This window comes from Papaver somniferum, chromosome 7 (genome assembly GCF_003573695.1).
Source record: "Papaver somniferum cultivar HN1 chromosome 7, ASM357369v1, whole genome shotgun sequence".
Taxonomy (NCBI): Eukaryota; Viridiplantae; Streptophyta; class Magnoliopsida; order Ranunculales; family Papaveraceae; genus Papaver; species Papaver somniferum.
The window spans coordinates 102,824,869-102,843,118 of NC_039364.1; the positions used below are offsets into that span (position 1 = coordinate 102,824,869).

Sequence of the window (18,250 nt, forward strand, 5' to 3'; positions counted from 1 at the left end):
TCATATCTTTGTGTTGCACAAACCTTGATCGGTTGGGATCCAACTATAATCGGATTTATTCGATTGATTAGTTGCGTTAGATCGACATTCAAAATATATCTCTTTGAGATTTATTTGGATTGAGTGTGGATCTAAACTCTGCTACTTCGATAGTTTTTGGATAGATTGATCTAATTATAACCATGCAATGAAGTTTATTAGCTTAAACGAAAGAGCCTTTGCATATGACTTGAGATATATTATGTTAAAGAATCAATAGAGTTGTTACCAAATAGATTTCTTGTTCCTTTAATGTTTGGAATATGATCCAAAGGAATTGTTCCAGTGCGTGCACTCATTAAATTCGGAAGCGCAGGGATACTGAGGAAACTAAGTGAACTAGGGTTAGTTGCTTGGTCTCAACTATACAAAGTTGGTTTATATTTTGTATAACATCTTAATTCTGAGAGTATTCAATTCTGGACTAGGTCCCGGGATTTTTCTGCATTTGCGGTTTCCTCGTTAACAAAATCTTGCTGTGTCTTTTACTTTTCTATTTCCACAATTATAATTGTTTATTATAATTAAAATTAAAATACACAAACGTTAACTCCGCTTTACTTAATAATGATCCTATATAGTTTGGTTAAGTCCAAACCTATTATCAAGTGATCACACTTTGGTAGTCGTATTGTCTCGATCTCGTATCCATAGAAAATCACACGAAGTGTGAATACCGATTAGTAGTATTGTCTCGACTTTGTCCATAAACAATCACTTTCGGTAAGAGGATTTATAGGTGGATAAGTTAAAGATTATGGTGTATTTGGGTACCCTCGTATTTTCAAATTTTAATAGCGGTGTTGTTAAATAGGTATTGACAATTGCAGCTTACACAACTATGAAGTGTGGTTCTTAGGAAATAAAGTTGTTTTCAAAGATGTGGTGCTCAACATTAATTTCCCGCAGAGTAGGATTCTGCGGAATGTGAAAGATTATGAAGTCATAATAAAGTTATATGTGGAATATCTCTTATGATCTCCGGGTTCTTTAGAATTTTGGCTTAAAGTGTAAAAGAGTTTATATATTAAGACGGTTAATTAATTTTCTTGTTATCCCTCCAACACCTGGTGCTTCCGGAGGAAACCTTGGTAATTAATGCAGGTTATGGTTTCACGATGGAGTTGTAATGGTGATTTTGAAGTTGTTGTGGCCGGAGGACAGGGTCTTGCTACTGACTATTTGACTGAAATAGTTGTTATCCTTTGTATTGGTGAATATGAAGTTGACAACCAGAAGTTTAGGATGGTGTTGAGAACTGATTCCAGTGATATGATCAGGGCTTATAATCAAGGAAGCTTCCCTGGCTTATTATTACAAGATGGAATAACATCGGTATTCAAATCGATGACATAGAGTTTATTCATAGTTATAAAGAAGTTAACTTCTCTGCTTAAAAGTTAGCTTAACAAGGGTCTGATTTAGCTGGAGGAGAAGTTAGAAAATATATGTCAAAGCTTCAGATTTTGGGAGGTCTGGGATCACCCTTTCAGCCTTATTTTAGGTATGTCTGATATTGTGAGATAACCTGAGAAAAACTATGTCAACGGATAGTCAACGGTCAATTATTTTAGATATGTCTGATATTGTGAGATAACCTGAGAAAAACTATGTCAATGATAGTCAACGGTCAGATACTTCCATGGTATATGTATAACGTTGGGTCAATTATTTTAGGTATATCTGATATTGTGAGAGGTTCTGAAGTTGAGGTTTGGGCTCTGAGGATCGGGCGAAAACCGAGTCGACTCAGTCGATGAAATCGGTGATAAAATTCTTTGATCTTTAACCAATATCTCCTTTTTTTTCATGATTCTGATGATTTTAAGTTGTTGTTTAGCATAATCTGATTTCTTATTTTTCTTTTTCCTTTTACCTGAACTTTCTAATCTATAGCTATTGTGATTTCTTTTTCTATGAGTTTTATTTACTATATGTGTGTGATGAATAACTAAGTTTTGTGATTTGTAGTGCTTTGTTTCATTCGAGTAGTGTACCAGTTGTGGTCTTCAGTGGGAGCAGTGGTGTCGATTTGATTCTCGTAGATCTCAAACAGTAGTGTTTCCCGTATCTTAAATATGGAAATATTCAACTCCATTATTGGCAGCGTTTTATTTATAATGGTTTTCTCAATTTGGTGCTCGCGAGGAATGATCCATGAGTATGTAGGCTTCACTGCTATTTCGTTCATTAATCATCCTTTGCACTTAGTTCAGTTTCATCCTCAAGATCTTCATCAACTCGGTTCTCTGAATCAAAAGGGTATTTTGGTGATACAAAAATATTACAAGGCGCGATTTGTGGAAATTCAAAAGTTTGAATTCCACTTACCTAAATTCAAACCCTATATTCTTGTTTATTCGCATTCAACACTTTACGAGAATATCTCAACAAATTTGAATTATCTTGGAAACTTTTCAGATAAGTTAGGTAACCTCTTCAAAAACCCTAATCTCATAATTCTTTATATAAAGGCATTCACTTTCAACAATAAGTCAACCTCATCTCACAACTGCTCAAGTGTTATCAAACATATCAATAATATTTTAGATCCAAAAATGTCTCAAAGCTCTAGGCTTCAAGTTTCTGCTCTCACCAAGCGCTTTCAAAACTCTAACCCAGATAATGCTCATCTTATTCGTGAGAGAGGAAGTCTAATCTCGGAAGAGGAAATCGCAGCAGTTTCTAATAACTGGGACAACAACCTTATTGGGAAAGTTATCTCAAATGAATATATTGAGTATGATAATGTCCAGAAAGATGTGAAGATCATTTGGAGAAGATTAAGAAGGGTGGAAATACACACTATGGGTAAAAACCTTTTCGTTTTTAAGTTCAATACTTTAGATGCTGTTCAAGAGGTTTTTTCAAGAGAGCCATGGATTATCCATGATCATTTGGTTGTTCTTAGGGTCTATAAAAACTCGATCCCAATAGAACAATATGATTTCACTCATAAAATTTTTTCAGTTATGTTCAAAGTCTTATGATGCAGGGCATACTCTTGTTCCAGAAGATTCCGCATAGAAGCTTGGCTTCTAAGTTTACTTAGTTTATGTCTTTCGTTATTTTAGGACTCTTTTAGATTTCCTTTTTGTTTTACGTTTCCTAGTTTATTTATTTGCTTAAGCCTATATAAAGGCTAGTCTTATTTTTGTTTAGACACAACTTTATCAATCAATTATTATTGTAAAACTATATTCTTCTTCCCCTAACTTCTACGTTTCTTCTTCTTTTTTTTACTCAATTCTCTTCTTTCTTAACCTACAACAATCTCTGTATTGCTTTTTTCCTCTAATACCACATCAATTGGTATCATCAGCTTAGTTTAGGTTTCTCAACTTTTACTAGATCCTGTTTTAATCGCTTCCGCAGCCCTACTTTTCTTATACAAAAAAAAAACACAAAACAAAACAAAAAAATAATATTTTTAATCTCTATGGCTAGCACCGCTACTCAAGAGGATTTTGACGCTGCCATCACCAAGCTTACCACTCTTATTACTGCAAGTACTAACTATAGTAATACTACTAATGCTAGTAATACTACTAATGCTAGTATAACTACAATTAATACAAATATTGCTACGGTTTCAGATAACCTAACAAAGCTTGAGAAAACTTGCTTTACTCAGTATGAAAGTTCTGAAAAGAAATTTGAAGATATTCATCTGATTCTCGACAAGTTTGTAACTACTCTTAAGATTGAAGATGAAGAAACCTTAAAGCTACTGGCTGAAGCTAAGAAACCTTCATCATCAAAGAAGAATTTGCTTGTTCACAACGATGATATTCCTGATGAAATCATGCAAAAGATAAAAAAAATAAAACTACAACATGAGGGATTTATTGGTTGTATACAAACAAAAGTTTTGTTATTTCTATTGCTGATAGTGAAGATGAAGATATTCAAGAAGAACATCAAGAAAAAATTTGGACTGAAGATAAAAGGCTTAAGTCTTCACAAAACCCTTACAGTTCTTTGCCTGAATACAAATTAAAGGCTGATATTCCTAGTTTTAATGGTAGTTTCAGAATTGAAGAGCTTTTAGATTGGTTTTATGAAGTTGAAGCTTTCTTTCAATTTATGGAGATTCCAGATCATTCTAAAGTTCGACTTGTTGCATATAAACTTAAAGGAGGTGATGTTGCTTGGTGGGAGAGATTATGTGATGACAGAATTAACACTTCCAAGCCTCCTATTCGTACTTGGGATCGCATGCGCAAGTTATTGCGAGCTAAATTCCTTCCAAAAGATTACAAACAACAATTGTTTATTAGACTTCAACACTGGAGCGCATTTAGTTGAGGAATATGTCGCAGAATTTTATAATCTTCTTGCTCGTAATGAACTGCATGAATCAGAAGAGAAACTAGTAGCAAGATTTGTGGAGGGTTTGAATACTTTGATTCAAAAAGGAATGGTTCAGTCAGTATTCACCATGGTTGAAGCTATTCAACAGGCGATTAAAATTGAACGTCGACTTCTTCGTTCAACTAAGATCTCCCAACCTAGACAAAGTCGTTACCAAGGTAATTACATACCTAATACTTCATCTCCAAATTTTTATCAAGAAGCTACTCCAATGTATTATTCAAAGTCTTCGTATCAAGATGATAGTAGTCATGCTTATCGTAAACAAGCCTCTACTACTCCTTACACGCCTCCTCCTTTGAATACTGCACCTATTTTACCAACTCCAATGGAGATTCAAGCTGTTCAACAGACTCAAGTTCAACAAAATCGAGCTGCTGCTACTTCTGGAAATCGTTTTCCTAGCAGAAATCAACAACAATTTCCACCACAACAACAAAGTAATAATTCTTATGCCAAGTTTCTAGGAGACAAGTGCAATAAATGTCTACAACCTGGACACACGTCTAGTGAATGTCGAAAAATTAATGCTTTTATTGGAGATACTCAGTTCATTAATGAAGTCAATGCTGATTTTAATGAACCCGAAGAAGAAGATTCACCTGAAACTCAAGATGAAGACGAATTTGTTGGTATGATTCGTCTACTTCTTCTTACACAACCATGTCCTTCTCAAAGGCACAATATTTTTTGATCCAAGTGCTATATTGGTGGTAAAATTTATAATATGATCATTGATGGTGGAAGTGTTGAAAATTATGTTACTACTCACGTGGTTAAAAATCTTGGGCTACCAGTGCATCCTCATCCAGCACCTTACTCTGTAGGATGGGTTAATAAATCAACTACTCAAGATATTACTCACCAATGTTATGTCACTTTCAAGTTTGAAGGTTATGAAGATTCGGTTCTTTGCGATGTTATTGATATGACTGCGACACATCTTCTCCTTGGTCGACCCTAGCAGTATGATCTTCAAGCAGTACACAATGGTTTCGACAATACTTATACTTTCAATCATAATGGGAAAACAAAACTTCTGTGTCCATTAAAATTATCTACAGATATTCGGGAATTTTGTGAAGACAAAACAAGTGATATTGTAGCTACTATTGTTCGTTCTCTACAACAAAAGCATTCTTTGAACTCCCATGAAGAAACTAAACCTATGATTGAGTTACCTGAAAAAGTTCAACCTTTGTTAACTCACTATAGTGTTTTATTTCCAGCTGAGTTACCAACTTCCTTACCACCATTAAGGGATATTCAACACTGTCTTGATTTTATTCCTGGAGCTTCTCTACCTAATCAAGCACACTACAGGTTGAGTCCTACTGAGCATGAGATTTTGCAAGGTCAAGTGAATGATTTACTTCAAAAGGGTTTGATACGACCTAGCAACAGCCCTTGTGGTATCCCTGCTTTCTTAGTTAGCAAGAAAGATGGTGGATGGAGGATATGTCTCGATTGCAGAACATTAAATCAATTCACAATTCCTTATCGATTTACTATACCTCGTATTGATGACATGATATACTTGCTTTCAGGTTCTATTATATTCACTAAGTTGGACTTACGTAGTGGATATCATCAAATACGAGTTCGAGAAGGAGATGAATGGAAAACAACATTCAAGACGCGTGAAGGATTATATGAATGGCTTGTCATGCCATTTGGATTGTCTAACGCACCAAGTACATTTATGTGACTCATGAATCAGGTTCTCCAAACTTTTCTTAGCAAATTTGTTATCGTATATTTTGATGACATTTTGATTTTCAGTCGAAATGAGCAAGAGCACCTTGATCATCTATCTCAAGTGTTTCAAGTTCTTGTTGACAATTACTTATATGTTAATTTGAAGACGTGCACATTCATGGCTTCTTCAGTAACATTTATGGGATATGTGATATCTAATCATGGCATACATGTCGATCCTTCTAAAGTTCAAGCAATTAAAGATTGGCCAGTTCCTAATTCTATTAAGGATGTTCGTAGTTTTCATGGTTTGGCTTCCTTCTATAGAAGATTTGTGAAGAATTTTAGCAGTGTTTTTGCACCCCTAACTGACTGCCTCAAGAAAGAGAAGTTTGAATGGACAGAAGCAATGAACATAAGCTTTAATACTCTGAAAGAAAAGCTTTGTACTGCACCAATTCTTGTTTTACCAAATTTCGACAAACCTTTTGAGATAGATTGCGATGCTTCTATTATTGGTATTGGCGCTGTTTTATCACAAAAAGGTCATCCAATAGCATATCACAGTGAAAAGAATTCAAATGCACAAAAAAAAAATAGTCAACTTATGAATTAGAGTTACTTGCTCTTGTTCAGGCTCTCAAGCAGTGGCATACTTATTTGATACATAGAGAATTTGTTGTCAATACTGACAACCATGCACTGAAATATTTGAATACTTCTGCTAAATTTAACAGGATGCATGATCGATGGTTAGCTACAATCAACAAATATACTTTCTCTGTGAAGCACAAAAGTGGAAAGTTGAACCAAGTTGCCGATGCTCTAAGTAGAAGAAGTCATTTGTTGGTCACAATCCGTAATGAGAGTTTTGCATTTTATTACATCAAAGATATCTATCCAGAGGATGAAGATTTCAGTAAATTATGGAACTTATGCAGTTCTCAAAGTCATGAAGTTGATGATTTTCTCAATCAAGATGGATTTCTTTTTAAAGGTAATCGTTTATGTATTCCGCAAGGTTTCTTTATGTTTACATCTTATACGTGAATTGCATCGAAGTGGTCTTGGTGGTCATTTTGGAAGAGATAAACCATCGCACTTGTCGAAGAAAGATTTTATTGGCCTTCATTAAAACGATACGTACAAAAATTTGTACAAAAATGCATGGTCTGTCAGAGAGCTAAAGGTACAATTCAAAATACAAGCCTCTATTCTCCATTACCAGTTCCTGATGCACCTTGGGTTGACGTGAGTATGGATTTTATACTTGGTCTACCTCGTACTGCTAGAGGTAATGACTCTGTAATGGTCGTAGTTGATCGTTATTCTAAAATGGCTCATTTTATTGCCTGTAAAAAGTCCATTGATGCTTCAAACGTAGCTGCCTTGTTCTTCAAGGAAATCGTACGCCTACATGGAGTTCCAAAATCCATCACTTCTGATAGAGATACTAAGTTCTTAAGCTACTTTTGGAGGACTCTTTGGATGCGTTTGGGGACTGCTTTACAGTTTAGCACAACTTCGCATCCACAAATTGATGGCCAAACGGAAGTAGTGAATCGTTCACTTGGTAATCTCATTCGAGCTAAATGCATGGACAATAGCAAGCAGTGGGATATTTTACTTCCTCATATGGAGTTTTCTTTCAATACTTCTATCAACCGTTCTACAAGAAAAACTCCATTTGAGATTGTGTACTCAAAGGTTCCTAATCATACACTTGACTTGGTGGTATTACCTAACAATCAGAGTACAATTACAACTACATATTCTTTTGTGGAAAAATCTACTGAACTACACAAGTCAGTAAAGACTAAGCTAGAAAAGTCTAATTCAAAGTATAAGGAAGATGCTGATAAACACAAGCGACTAAAGATTTTCAAAGAAGGTGAATTAGTCATGATCCATCTGCGAAAGGAAAGATTTCCAGTGGGGACTTACAACAAAAACCAAGATGAAAAAGTATGGCCCTTTCAAAGTTTTAAAGAAGATCAGTGATAATGCGTATGTTATTGATTTACCAAGTGACTGGAATATTTCAAACACATTTAATGTGCAAGAGATTTTCACCTTTCATGGTGATAATGACTTACTGATTTGCACAAACAACTCGAGGACGAGTTTCATTCAAGAAGGGGGGATTGATGCAGGGCATACTCTTGTTCCAGAAGATTCCGCATAGAAGCTTGGCTTCTAAGTTTACTTAGTTTATGTGTTTCGTTATTTTAGGACTCTTTTAGATTTTCCTTTTTTTTTTGTACGTTTCCTAGTTTAGTTATTTGCTTAAGCCTATATAAAGGCTAGTATTATTTTTGTTTAGACACAACTTTATCAATCGATTATTATTATAAAACTATCTTCTTCTTCCCCTAACTTCTACGTTTCTTTTTCTATTTTTACTCAATTCTCTTCTTTCTTAACCTACAACAATCTCTATATTGCTTTCTTCCTCTAATACCACATCATCTTATATCTGGAACACTTGGATGATGGTATTATCGATAAGCTATGCCAAGATATTGGTAGGAAGATTCGAAAAGATGGTCAAAGGGGTCATACTATAAGAGGAAGAGTGGTTACTGCAAAGATTGAGGTGGATCTTAGTAAGCCTCTTAAAAGAGGAAATTGGCTCTTCAATGCTGCTAAAGAAAAAGTATGGTGCAAATACCATTTTGAAAAACAACCCAGAAAAATTTGCACAGAATGCTTTACAATTGATTAGAATGCTGAGATGTGTGATGAACGTGCATGGAACATTTTCATATTTGGCATGACTGATGCTGCTTTTGAAGAATATTATGCCAAGCATGCTCACATGGTTAAAGCAATGCAAAACACTGTATCTGACAATTCTGGAGGTAATGGATCGAATAATATGGATAACGGGTCGGATGAGTCGGGTGTGGACGATCCAGATTCTAGGAAATATAAAAGAAGCAGAGATTCGGTCCTTGAGGATAACTATGTTATGCTCAAAATGAATTCTCAAATCCCTAACCCTAGTTTTGAAGACCCTTCAACTGTGATGATTAACAGCAGAGGTGATCAATCAGAGTTCGAGAATCCTGGTCATGGAGGTTCAGATTTGAACATGGTTGATGTTGATAATGGAGATAGAGAATCAAATCCGTTGCTGCACCAGATCCCTGCTATTGGAATGAATGGTAGCAGATCAAATCAGGTTCTTAATCTATCTTTTCGCTCTCTCAATCTTTATCGTAAATCTGAGTTTCTGCTCTTTTTTGATTGTCAATTTAATTTTATCTTTTTTATTTCTTATAACCAACTTTCTAGGTCTAGCTTTTTATTTAGGAAAACAATTCATTCATTTAATTTGTTCATTTACACTTCTAGTAGCTTGATTCAAATTCTGAACTATAACCTGATTGTTATTTCCCATCATACTCGGCCTCAGCCGTACCTTAAAACGGATAATATCGTCTCTGTTGCTTGTGATAATCATTGCATTCCCTCCACTGTCTCCACAATTGATTCAAAGTTTGTGTTTGCTTCTCACTGTTTTGAAGTTGTTGTTTATTCTAATTGTTTCTTTAAGAAGAGTCTAATTTGTCCCCATCTTCTTAAAATGAGGATTTTGTCGTGAAATGTTCAGGGCTTCGACAACCCTACAACTAGAAATTCACTATGGAATTTGATTAGGAGTCAAAACCCTGATATGATTTTTCTCTGTGAAACTAAGAATGATTCTTCTAAGATGAACCAATATCTAAGGAGATTCAATTTTCCCAATTCTTGGATTTTTCACCTCTAATGGGTTGTCTGGTGGTATCTCTTTATTGTGGAAGTCTGGTTTTAAATGTCAAATTGTCCAAGACACAGATAAAATGATTAATGCTTTAATTTCTGATGATCCAAGTAAACCTGAGTTTACTTTTATATATAGTTCTGTATACCATAATGAGAGAATTGAACAATGTAAATATATTGGAGAAATTGGTGCTAGAGCTAATCTTCCATGGGTATTGATTGGTGATCTTAATATCACTATGCATGCTCATGAAATATCCACATTTTCTTCCCCTACTACTATAGAGCATCCCGAAATTCAGTCCATCATAGATGGAGCTGACCTTTCTGATTTAGGATACTCTGGTAACAAGTTTACTTGGAGTAATAGACAGTCTGGGGATGATTGTATTTTTACTAGATTAGATAGGGCTCTTGGTAATGGTTACTGGCTCAGTATACTTGGTCTTTCTAAAGTTCATCATATATACACTATAGGCAGTGACCATATACCTATTATCTTGGAGACTAACCTTATGTCTTACCAAGGTAGTAAGCCTTATAGATATTTCAAATGTTGGAGTAGTGATCCTTCTGTAAGAGAGGTTATATCCAATGCCTACTCTAAGGAAGTTAGGGGTTCTTTCCTATTTCAACTCACCAATAAACTTAGATTTGTAAATCAAGATCTTAAACTTTGGAATAATCAGCACTTTGGTAACATTGATACCAAAGTTATATCTCTTGATAATCAACTCAATGGTCTTACTAATCTTCCTCATTCCCCTGAGAATTTGGAATTGATTAAACAAGTAGAGTTTGATCTAGAACATTGGCAAAAAGTTCGAGAAGACTTTTATGCACAAAAATCTAGACAAGAGTTCTTTAGATCCTTTGACAGAAATACTGGTTATTAAAATAAGAAGGCTATTATTGGGGCGTCACATTCCATTAGAGGGGAGTCACCTAATAGGACAAAAACGGGTCACCCATAAGTAATATGAAAAACCCCTTATCTCAAATAATTTTGTAATGACTAAACAACCCTTATTTAGTTAATTTTAATTTAATTTAATTAGATAAAAATTAAATTAATGAATTTTGTTGTATACTTGGTGAATTCTGGGACAAAGTTTTTGTGGGAAGAAAACTGTCCGTAAAATAAACTTCTACGGTTGGAAATAATCCAAATTTAGACGTAAAATCACTTCTACGGTTGGAAATATTCCAAATCTGGACGTAAAATCACTTCCACGGTTGGAACTAAAAGGAACCTGGACGTAAAATGAGCTTCTACGGTTGGAACTAATTCAAACCTGGACGTAAAACTACATGCAAATAAAATTCTACCGTTGGAATTAATCCAAACCTGGACGTAAAATCACTTCTACGGTTGAAAATAATCCAAACCTGGACGTAAAATCACTTCTACGGTTGGAATTAAAAGAATACTGGGCGTAAAATCGGATTCTACGGTTGGAATTAAAAGAAACCTGGACGTAAAATGAGCTTCTACGGCTAAAACTAATCCAAACCTGGACGTAAAATTACATGCAAATAAAATTCTACGGTTGAAATCAATCCAAACCTGGACGTAAAATCACTTCTAGTTAAAGGGTAATCTAGACATTATGTATATGTGTTAGGATATCCCATAACCACTTTTTTGGACATTAAGAATCCAAGTGAAGCCCCTCTATTGGAGTGTGACGCCCCAATAATAGCCTTCTATCATAATTATGCCAACAGGAGGCAACACTTCAATCATATATGTGCTCTCAAGTTGGATAATGGGCAGTGGGTTAATGAGAGTTCTGATCTTGAAACCCTTTTGATAAACCATTTCAGTTCCATAGGAACTACCTATAATCCTTTTAGGAATCCTGATCTCCTTAATTGCATTAACCCTTGTATTTCTGATATTGGCAATCTCAACTTGCTTAGACCTGTTACTAAGCAGGAAATTGTTGATACTATAAATCAAATGAATCCCTCGACTGCCCAGGGCCAGATGGTTTCCCACCTGGGTTCTATAAGGAGAATATTGATCTCTTGATAAATGATTTGTGGAACACTGTTAACAGTTTCTTTAAATCAAAATATTTGTTAAAAGAGATGAATCATACTTTCTTATCTTTAATTCCTAAAACTGATAACCCATCTAGTCCTTCTGAATTCAGACCATTTTCTTTATGTAATTCTAGTTACAAAATCATTTCTAAAATTATTGTAAATATAATGAAACCATTACTAAGCAAAATGATCAGCCCTTTCTAGGCTGCATATGTCCCTAATAGGAACATACATAATAATGTCAGTATTGCTCATGAAATGGTTCATACGATGAAAAGGAAAAGAAAAAAGGACAAATGGGGTGTCATGGGCCTTAAACTGGACATGTCTAAGGCCTTTGACATAGTGAAATGGGGTTTTCTAGGAGATATCCTTAAGGCTTTTGGTTTCTCTGAGCATTGGTGTGATCTCATTTACCAATGCATTAGTACCAGTAGTATATCCATTATGTTAAATGGTTCTCCATGTAAATCCTATAGACCAACAAGGGGTCTGAGACAGGGTGATCCCCTGTCTCCATACCTGTTTATTATTTGCATGGAAACTTTCTCAAGATATCTGTTACAGGCTGAACAGAACAACCTCATTCATGGTGTTAAGGTTTGCAAAGATGCTCCAAGCATAGATCTGCTTTTTGCAAATGTCTGTCTCATATTTGCAAAAGCTTAAAATTCTGAAGTAGCTAATTTATTGAGACTGATCAAAGATTTTAGCTTGGCTTCTGGCCAAGTTCTTAATCTGCAAAAATCTGGATGTTTCTTTAGTAATTGTTCACCTAGATCATGATGTGTCCCTTATCAATGGTCTTAAAGTTAATAAAATTGATTTAAATGAAAAATATCTAGGTATCCTTCTTTTCATTACTAAGTCTAGATCAGATTCTTTTAATTATCTTAATGATCATTTAAATGGAAAGGCAGGCATTTTAATCAGGCAGGTAGGTCTGTTATGGTTCAACATGTGTTAAAATCATCACCTATCTATCATATGAACACTTTTACTATTCCAGATAACATTATCAATAGCATGGAATCTTCTCAAAGAGACTTTTGGTGGGGTAAGTCTAGACCAGGAGATATCTACTTTAGAGCTTGGCCAAGAATTTGTACTCATAAACAACAAGGTGGTTTGGGTTTTAGAAACCTTAAATACATGAATCTACCACTTTTATCTAAAACAACTTGGAAACTGATTCATAATCCTAATGCTTTATGGGTTATCATTCTTAGATATAAATATTTTAGAAATGTTCACCCCCTTCATCATCCTAGGAAAACTGATTGTTCTTGGGCTTGGCAAAGTATAAGTAGAGGCCTTGATTTTATTGCTCAAAATGATGTGTGGGAAGTTAAGAATGGTAAGAATATTCTTGCTTTTGAAGATAAGTGGTTGTCTAGTCCTGTTGAGCTTGTTCGTAAAACTAGGCCTAATCCCAATCTTACTGTTTCTGCCTTGATAGATGAGGACACAAAGAATTGGATAACTGACCTTGTTCATGCTTTTTTCACTCCTCAAAATGCCAAAAATATTCTTGAATTTAGGATTTCTTTCTCAGGGAATGATAAACTTATATGGCCTTATTCTAAAAATGGTGACTTTTCTGTGAAGTCTGCGTATAAAGTTATTTCAGGGGAGATTAATTACATGAATAATAGTCAGGTCGGCAACCCTTTCTACAAAACCCTTTGGAAACTTTCTATTCTTTCAAAGGTGGCTTTGTTTATCTGGAAATGTCATGAGAAAATCATCCCTAGTAACTTTGTTCTTGCTAGATATAATAATACACATGATGCTTATTGTAGTACGTGTAATAATGGTCAAATTGAAACCCTGAACACATTGTCGTCCAGTGTTTTTTTGCTAAGTATGTTTGGGCTCTAACACCTTTTGCAGATGTAATTGAGCAGGATAGTTATTTTTTTTACTAATATTCATGATTGGGTCCTTAAGTGGACCACTGATTGTACTATGAAAGATAAGATTTGTGATGTATTCACTATTGCCTGGAGCATATGGAAGGATAGATGTTTTCATATTTTTCAGGGGAAAACTCTTAATCACTATTCTACTGCTAGACTTGCCCTGAAATTAGTTACAGATACTGATAACTATTTAAGAAATGTCTCTGCTCAACATGTACAATCCAATGATCCTGTAGCAGAAATAAATCTATCTTCTGTTAATACTGTTATGGCTTATTTACCTCAGGATTGTGTCATTATTTTTAGTGATGCGGCTTTTGATAAGGATACTAAAACTTCAGGTATCGGTTTAATCTTGACAGATAACTCATGCAGCTTCATTGGATGCAAGCTTAAGGCAGGGTCAGTAAGAAACGTTGAAGAGGCTGAAACTTTGGCGTTATTGGAGGCAGTTCAATGGGCTAAGGCGAAAAGCTTGGAGAAAGTTTGCTTTATTAGTGATGTTAAATTAGTGATAGAGTCTTTGAACTCATTATCTAACCAGCTTTACTGGTATAATAAAACAGTCATAGAGGACTGATTTCTTATTTCCAATTTGCACAATTTACATTCTTAAAACGCAACTACATTTTCTTGACCGATCAAGCAGTCAAGTTTAGCAAGAGATCTAGAATCTCAAGGAAATGGCGGGGAAATATCCCAAGTTTTCTTAACCCTATGACGTAATTTTCTCTTCAGTAATTCAATATTTTTCTTAGCAAGAAAAAAAAAAGATATTGTGAGATAATTCGAGAAAAACTATGTCAACCGATAGTAAACTACTCAAATGTAAGATACTCCATGGTATATGTATAATGGGAAGGATGCATATATGGATAGGGAAAGAGAAATGTAGGAAAAAAAAAAGAAAAAAAAAAGAGAGCAGGAGGTAAGGAGTAAGAGTGGGGTTGAGTAGGTCCTCCCACCAGGTAGCAGGGTGAGCCAGAGTTTTACCCACCTGAAATCTGATAAGGTGTGGGTGTATAGAACTAATACGTGGAACCCACACCCCTCTTTTAAATAGTAAATAAATAGTGTTGTTCAACCCCATTTCCTCCTTGCTCTGACATGTTTTCTCTCTGAATCATAATATATATGTCCAAAACTTTGCAGTAACGTTTAAGAATCAAAGATGCATGGATGGATGTGAGAGAAAGAGTAAAACTGAAAAGAGAGAAATGCATGATAATGAATGAATGCACTATTTATACTATACAGTACACAGTGTTTGTCGTGCGAGAAAGAAAAGAAAATTTCTGTGGTTTTTTTTTATCAACACACCAACTTGACAGTATGTATATACATAATCATTCAATATCATCTATCTTGCAGAGAGACAGAGAGAGATATGCAGTGCGTTCAGTAAGAAATTAGATCAAGTATATCTGTTATTAACGATAATAATATGCATGGGTTGGTTTAGCACTCCATTTCTTTACTTAAACAAACTCTACATGGATACTCATGAATCATGATTAGACAAAATATAATGGAATTGTTATTGAATTAAACTAATCATATCTAGTGAATCATCATGATCATCATATTGCCCCTTGTTTCTGAATATGAATCTGAACAATGTATGTACGTATATATATGAAAGTACATCAGCAAACAATTAACATGTATAATTATCCAGCTAATAATCATGTATAGTAGAAGATTTTAAAGGCATAAGAATGAATCAACCTTGTTCTTGAATCGCAATCACTATTTATGTTACAAGTAAATTAAATTAACCAATAAATATTCAATTTTGATATGTAGTAGTGTTCATCAATCTTCTCAAACCCTAGCAGATTCATATCCTAATACACCATATATATATAAAAAAAATGGACCGACTCTAAAATACTCCAAGAAAATTGAAAATAATTCAACCTGCGAAGTTTTGGCGACGATTAAACATAAAATAAAATAACAGATAAGAGAAAAAGTAAATCAACCATACTTGTTTTTAATGAATCTATCTATGAGTGATGACTACTTGTGTCGTGTTGCTGTTGGTCATGATCATTCCCTGCGCCATGATGATGATGTTGTGAATGAAAACCACATGTTTGGGGATCATCGGAACCACCACCACCACTACCCCCACTGCCATGAACTGGCGCCTGACTGTAGGCGTTAAGTGCAGCTAGCATACCAAGATGCCCCTCGGCTGTAACACCGCCACTACGCAACCCCATACCTAGACCTAATTGTTGGCTAGGCAATAAAGCCAAAGGTGTTGCGAAATTCATAAAATGTAACCCTGAGTTGGTACTAGTTGACATAGACCCTCCTCCATGAGTTGCATTACTATTACTAACTGATGTTGGAAATGGCCACATAGGAGGAGGATTATCACTAGCATTCATAACTTGGTTATTGCTGTTGTTAGGGTTCGAAACCATCCAAAATGCCGCTGCAGCTGGGATTTGTTGACCATGATTTGTAGATAAATAACTTCCCATTTGATGTTGTTGTTGTTGTTGTTGCTGTGATGTGATAGACGTAGAAATGACATTTTTTCTTTCTATATTTCCTTGATGATCTGCGGTATTTGATGACATTTCATGGAATTCTTGCTTAGCATGTAAAAGATTAGGGTTCATCATATTACTGGTAGCAGCAAAATTGAGTAAACTAGATGATGGATTCTCCGATGAAAACCCACCACCCGCAAACAAATTCTGTCGCTGAGAGGAAGATTCATCGATATTCCGTTCCCATTCACTTCTCATTCTCAGCTGTGGAGTGAGAAAACTCTGATTGAAATATGCATTTCTCATAAATTGTGACGGAGCAGATATAGTAGACCCCGAGCTACGAAGTGAAATATTTAAAGAGGTGAAATTAGCAGGAATTGTACCAGTTCCGGTAGCGGCGATAACAGCCGGTTCAGCCTGTTGCAATAACCACTCAATAGTTTCGCCATCGGACTTGTGACCTAATTCCTTAGTTAATTGAAAAACCCTAGCAGCACATGCAGCCGGCATACGTATTCGACGTCCACGACCGTCCACTTTAGTATGTCGATCTTTCGTTGACGTCCGCTTCGGCGGTGGCTTTTTAACCAATGGCAACTGATTACTATCATGATCGGCTGTTGTTGTTAAAAGATTTCCACCTGAATTCGATCCAATCATAGTGTTCGAAGTCGTTGCTTCAGCAGATATCGATAATGAGGGATTATATCCACCAGATCTCGATGAACACAAGTTACTATTACTATTATTATTATTATTATTATTATCCTCATCATCATCATCTTCTTCTTCCTCTTGATATTCTTCCTTCTTCTCTAGCAACTGCAATGGAAAATTTGGCCAGCGGATATTGCCACTATCTCCATCCATGGATGAGTAAATAGATTCTTGATAAAGATGAAGTAACTAACGAACTAACCAACCTATAAGCACTAGGCCTGCTAGCTAGGCAAACGAATTAAAACATCTGATCATTCCGAACACTCACACACACTCCTCACAATATAAGTGACCATAATTTTTTTTTTTTTTTTTGATGAAATCAATGATCACTTGTGGGTCTCTTGTTATAAGCTCTCTGTGTGCAGAGAGTTTGAGTTGATGGTATATATCTTCTCTCTTTGCCAGCAAATCCTTACACAGATATTGATTGAGAGCTAGCTAGAATAGATGGATAGATAGCTTTGGTTTGGTTAAGTTAAATTTCTCAAGTGTGTGAGAGAGAGAGAGAGAGAAAGAGAGCTAGAGGATAAGTGAGAGAGATAGAGAGAGGGATGGGAAGCTTTAAGCAACTACAGAATTGAGTAGGAATTATGTAGGTGGGTCTTTAAAAGCGATGTTTTTTTTTTTCCTTCTTATATTTGCTTGCTTTTAGATATATCGATCAACAAAAATATTTCTTTTTTTTTTACAATCTTGGTTGTGTAAAATGAGAATGAAAAATATTTTATTTTTATTTTTTTCCTTTTATTGTGGAGTGACAGTCACCATGGTTCAGACTCCACGTGCGGTGCTCTTTATCATTCAATCCATAAAGACAGTGATGGCCCTGGTGGTGACCTACCCGGAAAGTCAAAAAAAATATTGGAAGATCAGAAAGAAAGAAAAGAAAAGATGATGAATAATAAAAATGAGTGGGGCCCATCAATTCATTCAAAGTAATCATTGCAACCCTGCTGCCTTTGTAATTTAACCATGGTTCAATCTACACTTGCTTTTTGGAGTTGGTCTTTGGTTAGAGGAGCTTTAGAGTGCTGTAGGGATATTTTGGCTACTGGTGGTAACAGGAATGCAAATGATTAATATAATCTTTGACGTAATGTCACATTAGTTGTTGATTTTCTCTGTTGCAGCAAGCAATACGTTCCAACTTGAAAGTCAGAA

General features: G+C 35.2%; 3 protein-coding genes across 3 annotated transcripts; 2 read left to right on the forward strand and 1 right to left on the reverse strand.

Annotated features, from left to right (window-relative positions):
• Positions 1 to 3,478: 3,478 nt before the first annotated feature.
• On the forward strand, positions 3,479 to 7,161 carry LOC113295014. Its single transcript, XM_026543377.1, has 7 exons — positions 3,479 to 3,846; positions 3,933 to 4,243; positions 4,404 to 5,045; positions 5,211 to 5,306; positions 5,478 to 6,117; positions 6,439 to 6,640; positions 6,748 to 7,161. Exons 1-7 carry the CDS (start codon positions 3,479 to 3,481, stop codon positions 7,159 to 7,161), a joined length of 2,673 nt encoding a protein of 890 aa, XP_026399162.1.
• A 5,043-nt stretch (positions 7,162 to 12,204) lies between these two features.
• Positions 12,205 to 14,436, forward strand: LOC113295015. The gene is made up of 3 exons (XM_026543378.1): positions 12,205 to 12,534; positions 12,868 to 13,785; positions 13,885 to 14,436. Exons 1-3 carry the CDS (start codon positions 12,205 to 12,207, stop codon positions 14,434 to 14,436), a joined length of 1,800 nt encoding a protein of 599 aa, XP_026399163.1.
• A 1,133-nt stretch (positions 14,437 to 15,569) lies between these two features.
• Positions 15,570 to 17,639, reverse strand: LOC113298004 (transcription factor TCP15-like). The gene has a single exon (XM_026546631.1). The coding sequence runs from the start codon at positions 17,234 to 17,236 to the stop codon at positions 15,866 to 15,868; it is 1,371 nt and encodes a 456-aa protein (XP_026402416.1). The 5' UTR covers positions 17,237 to 17,639; the 3' UTR covers positions 15,570 to 15,865.
• Positions 17,640 to 18,250: the final 611 nt, after the last annotated feature.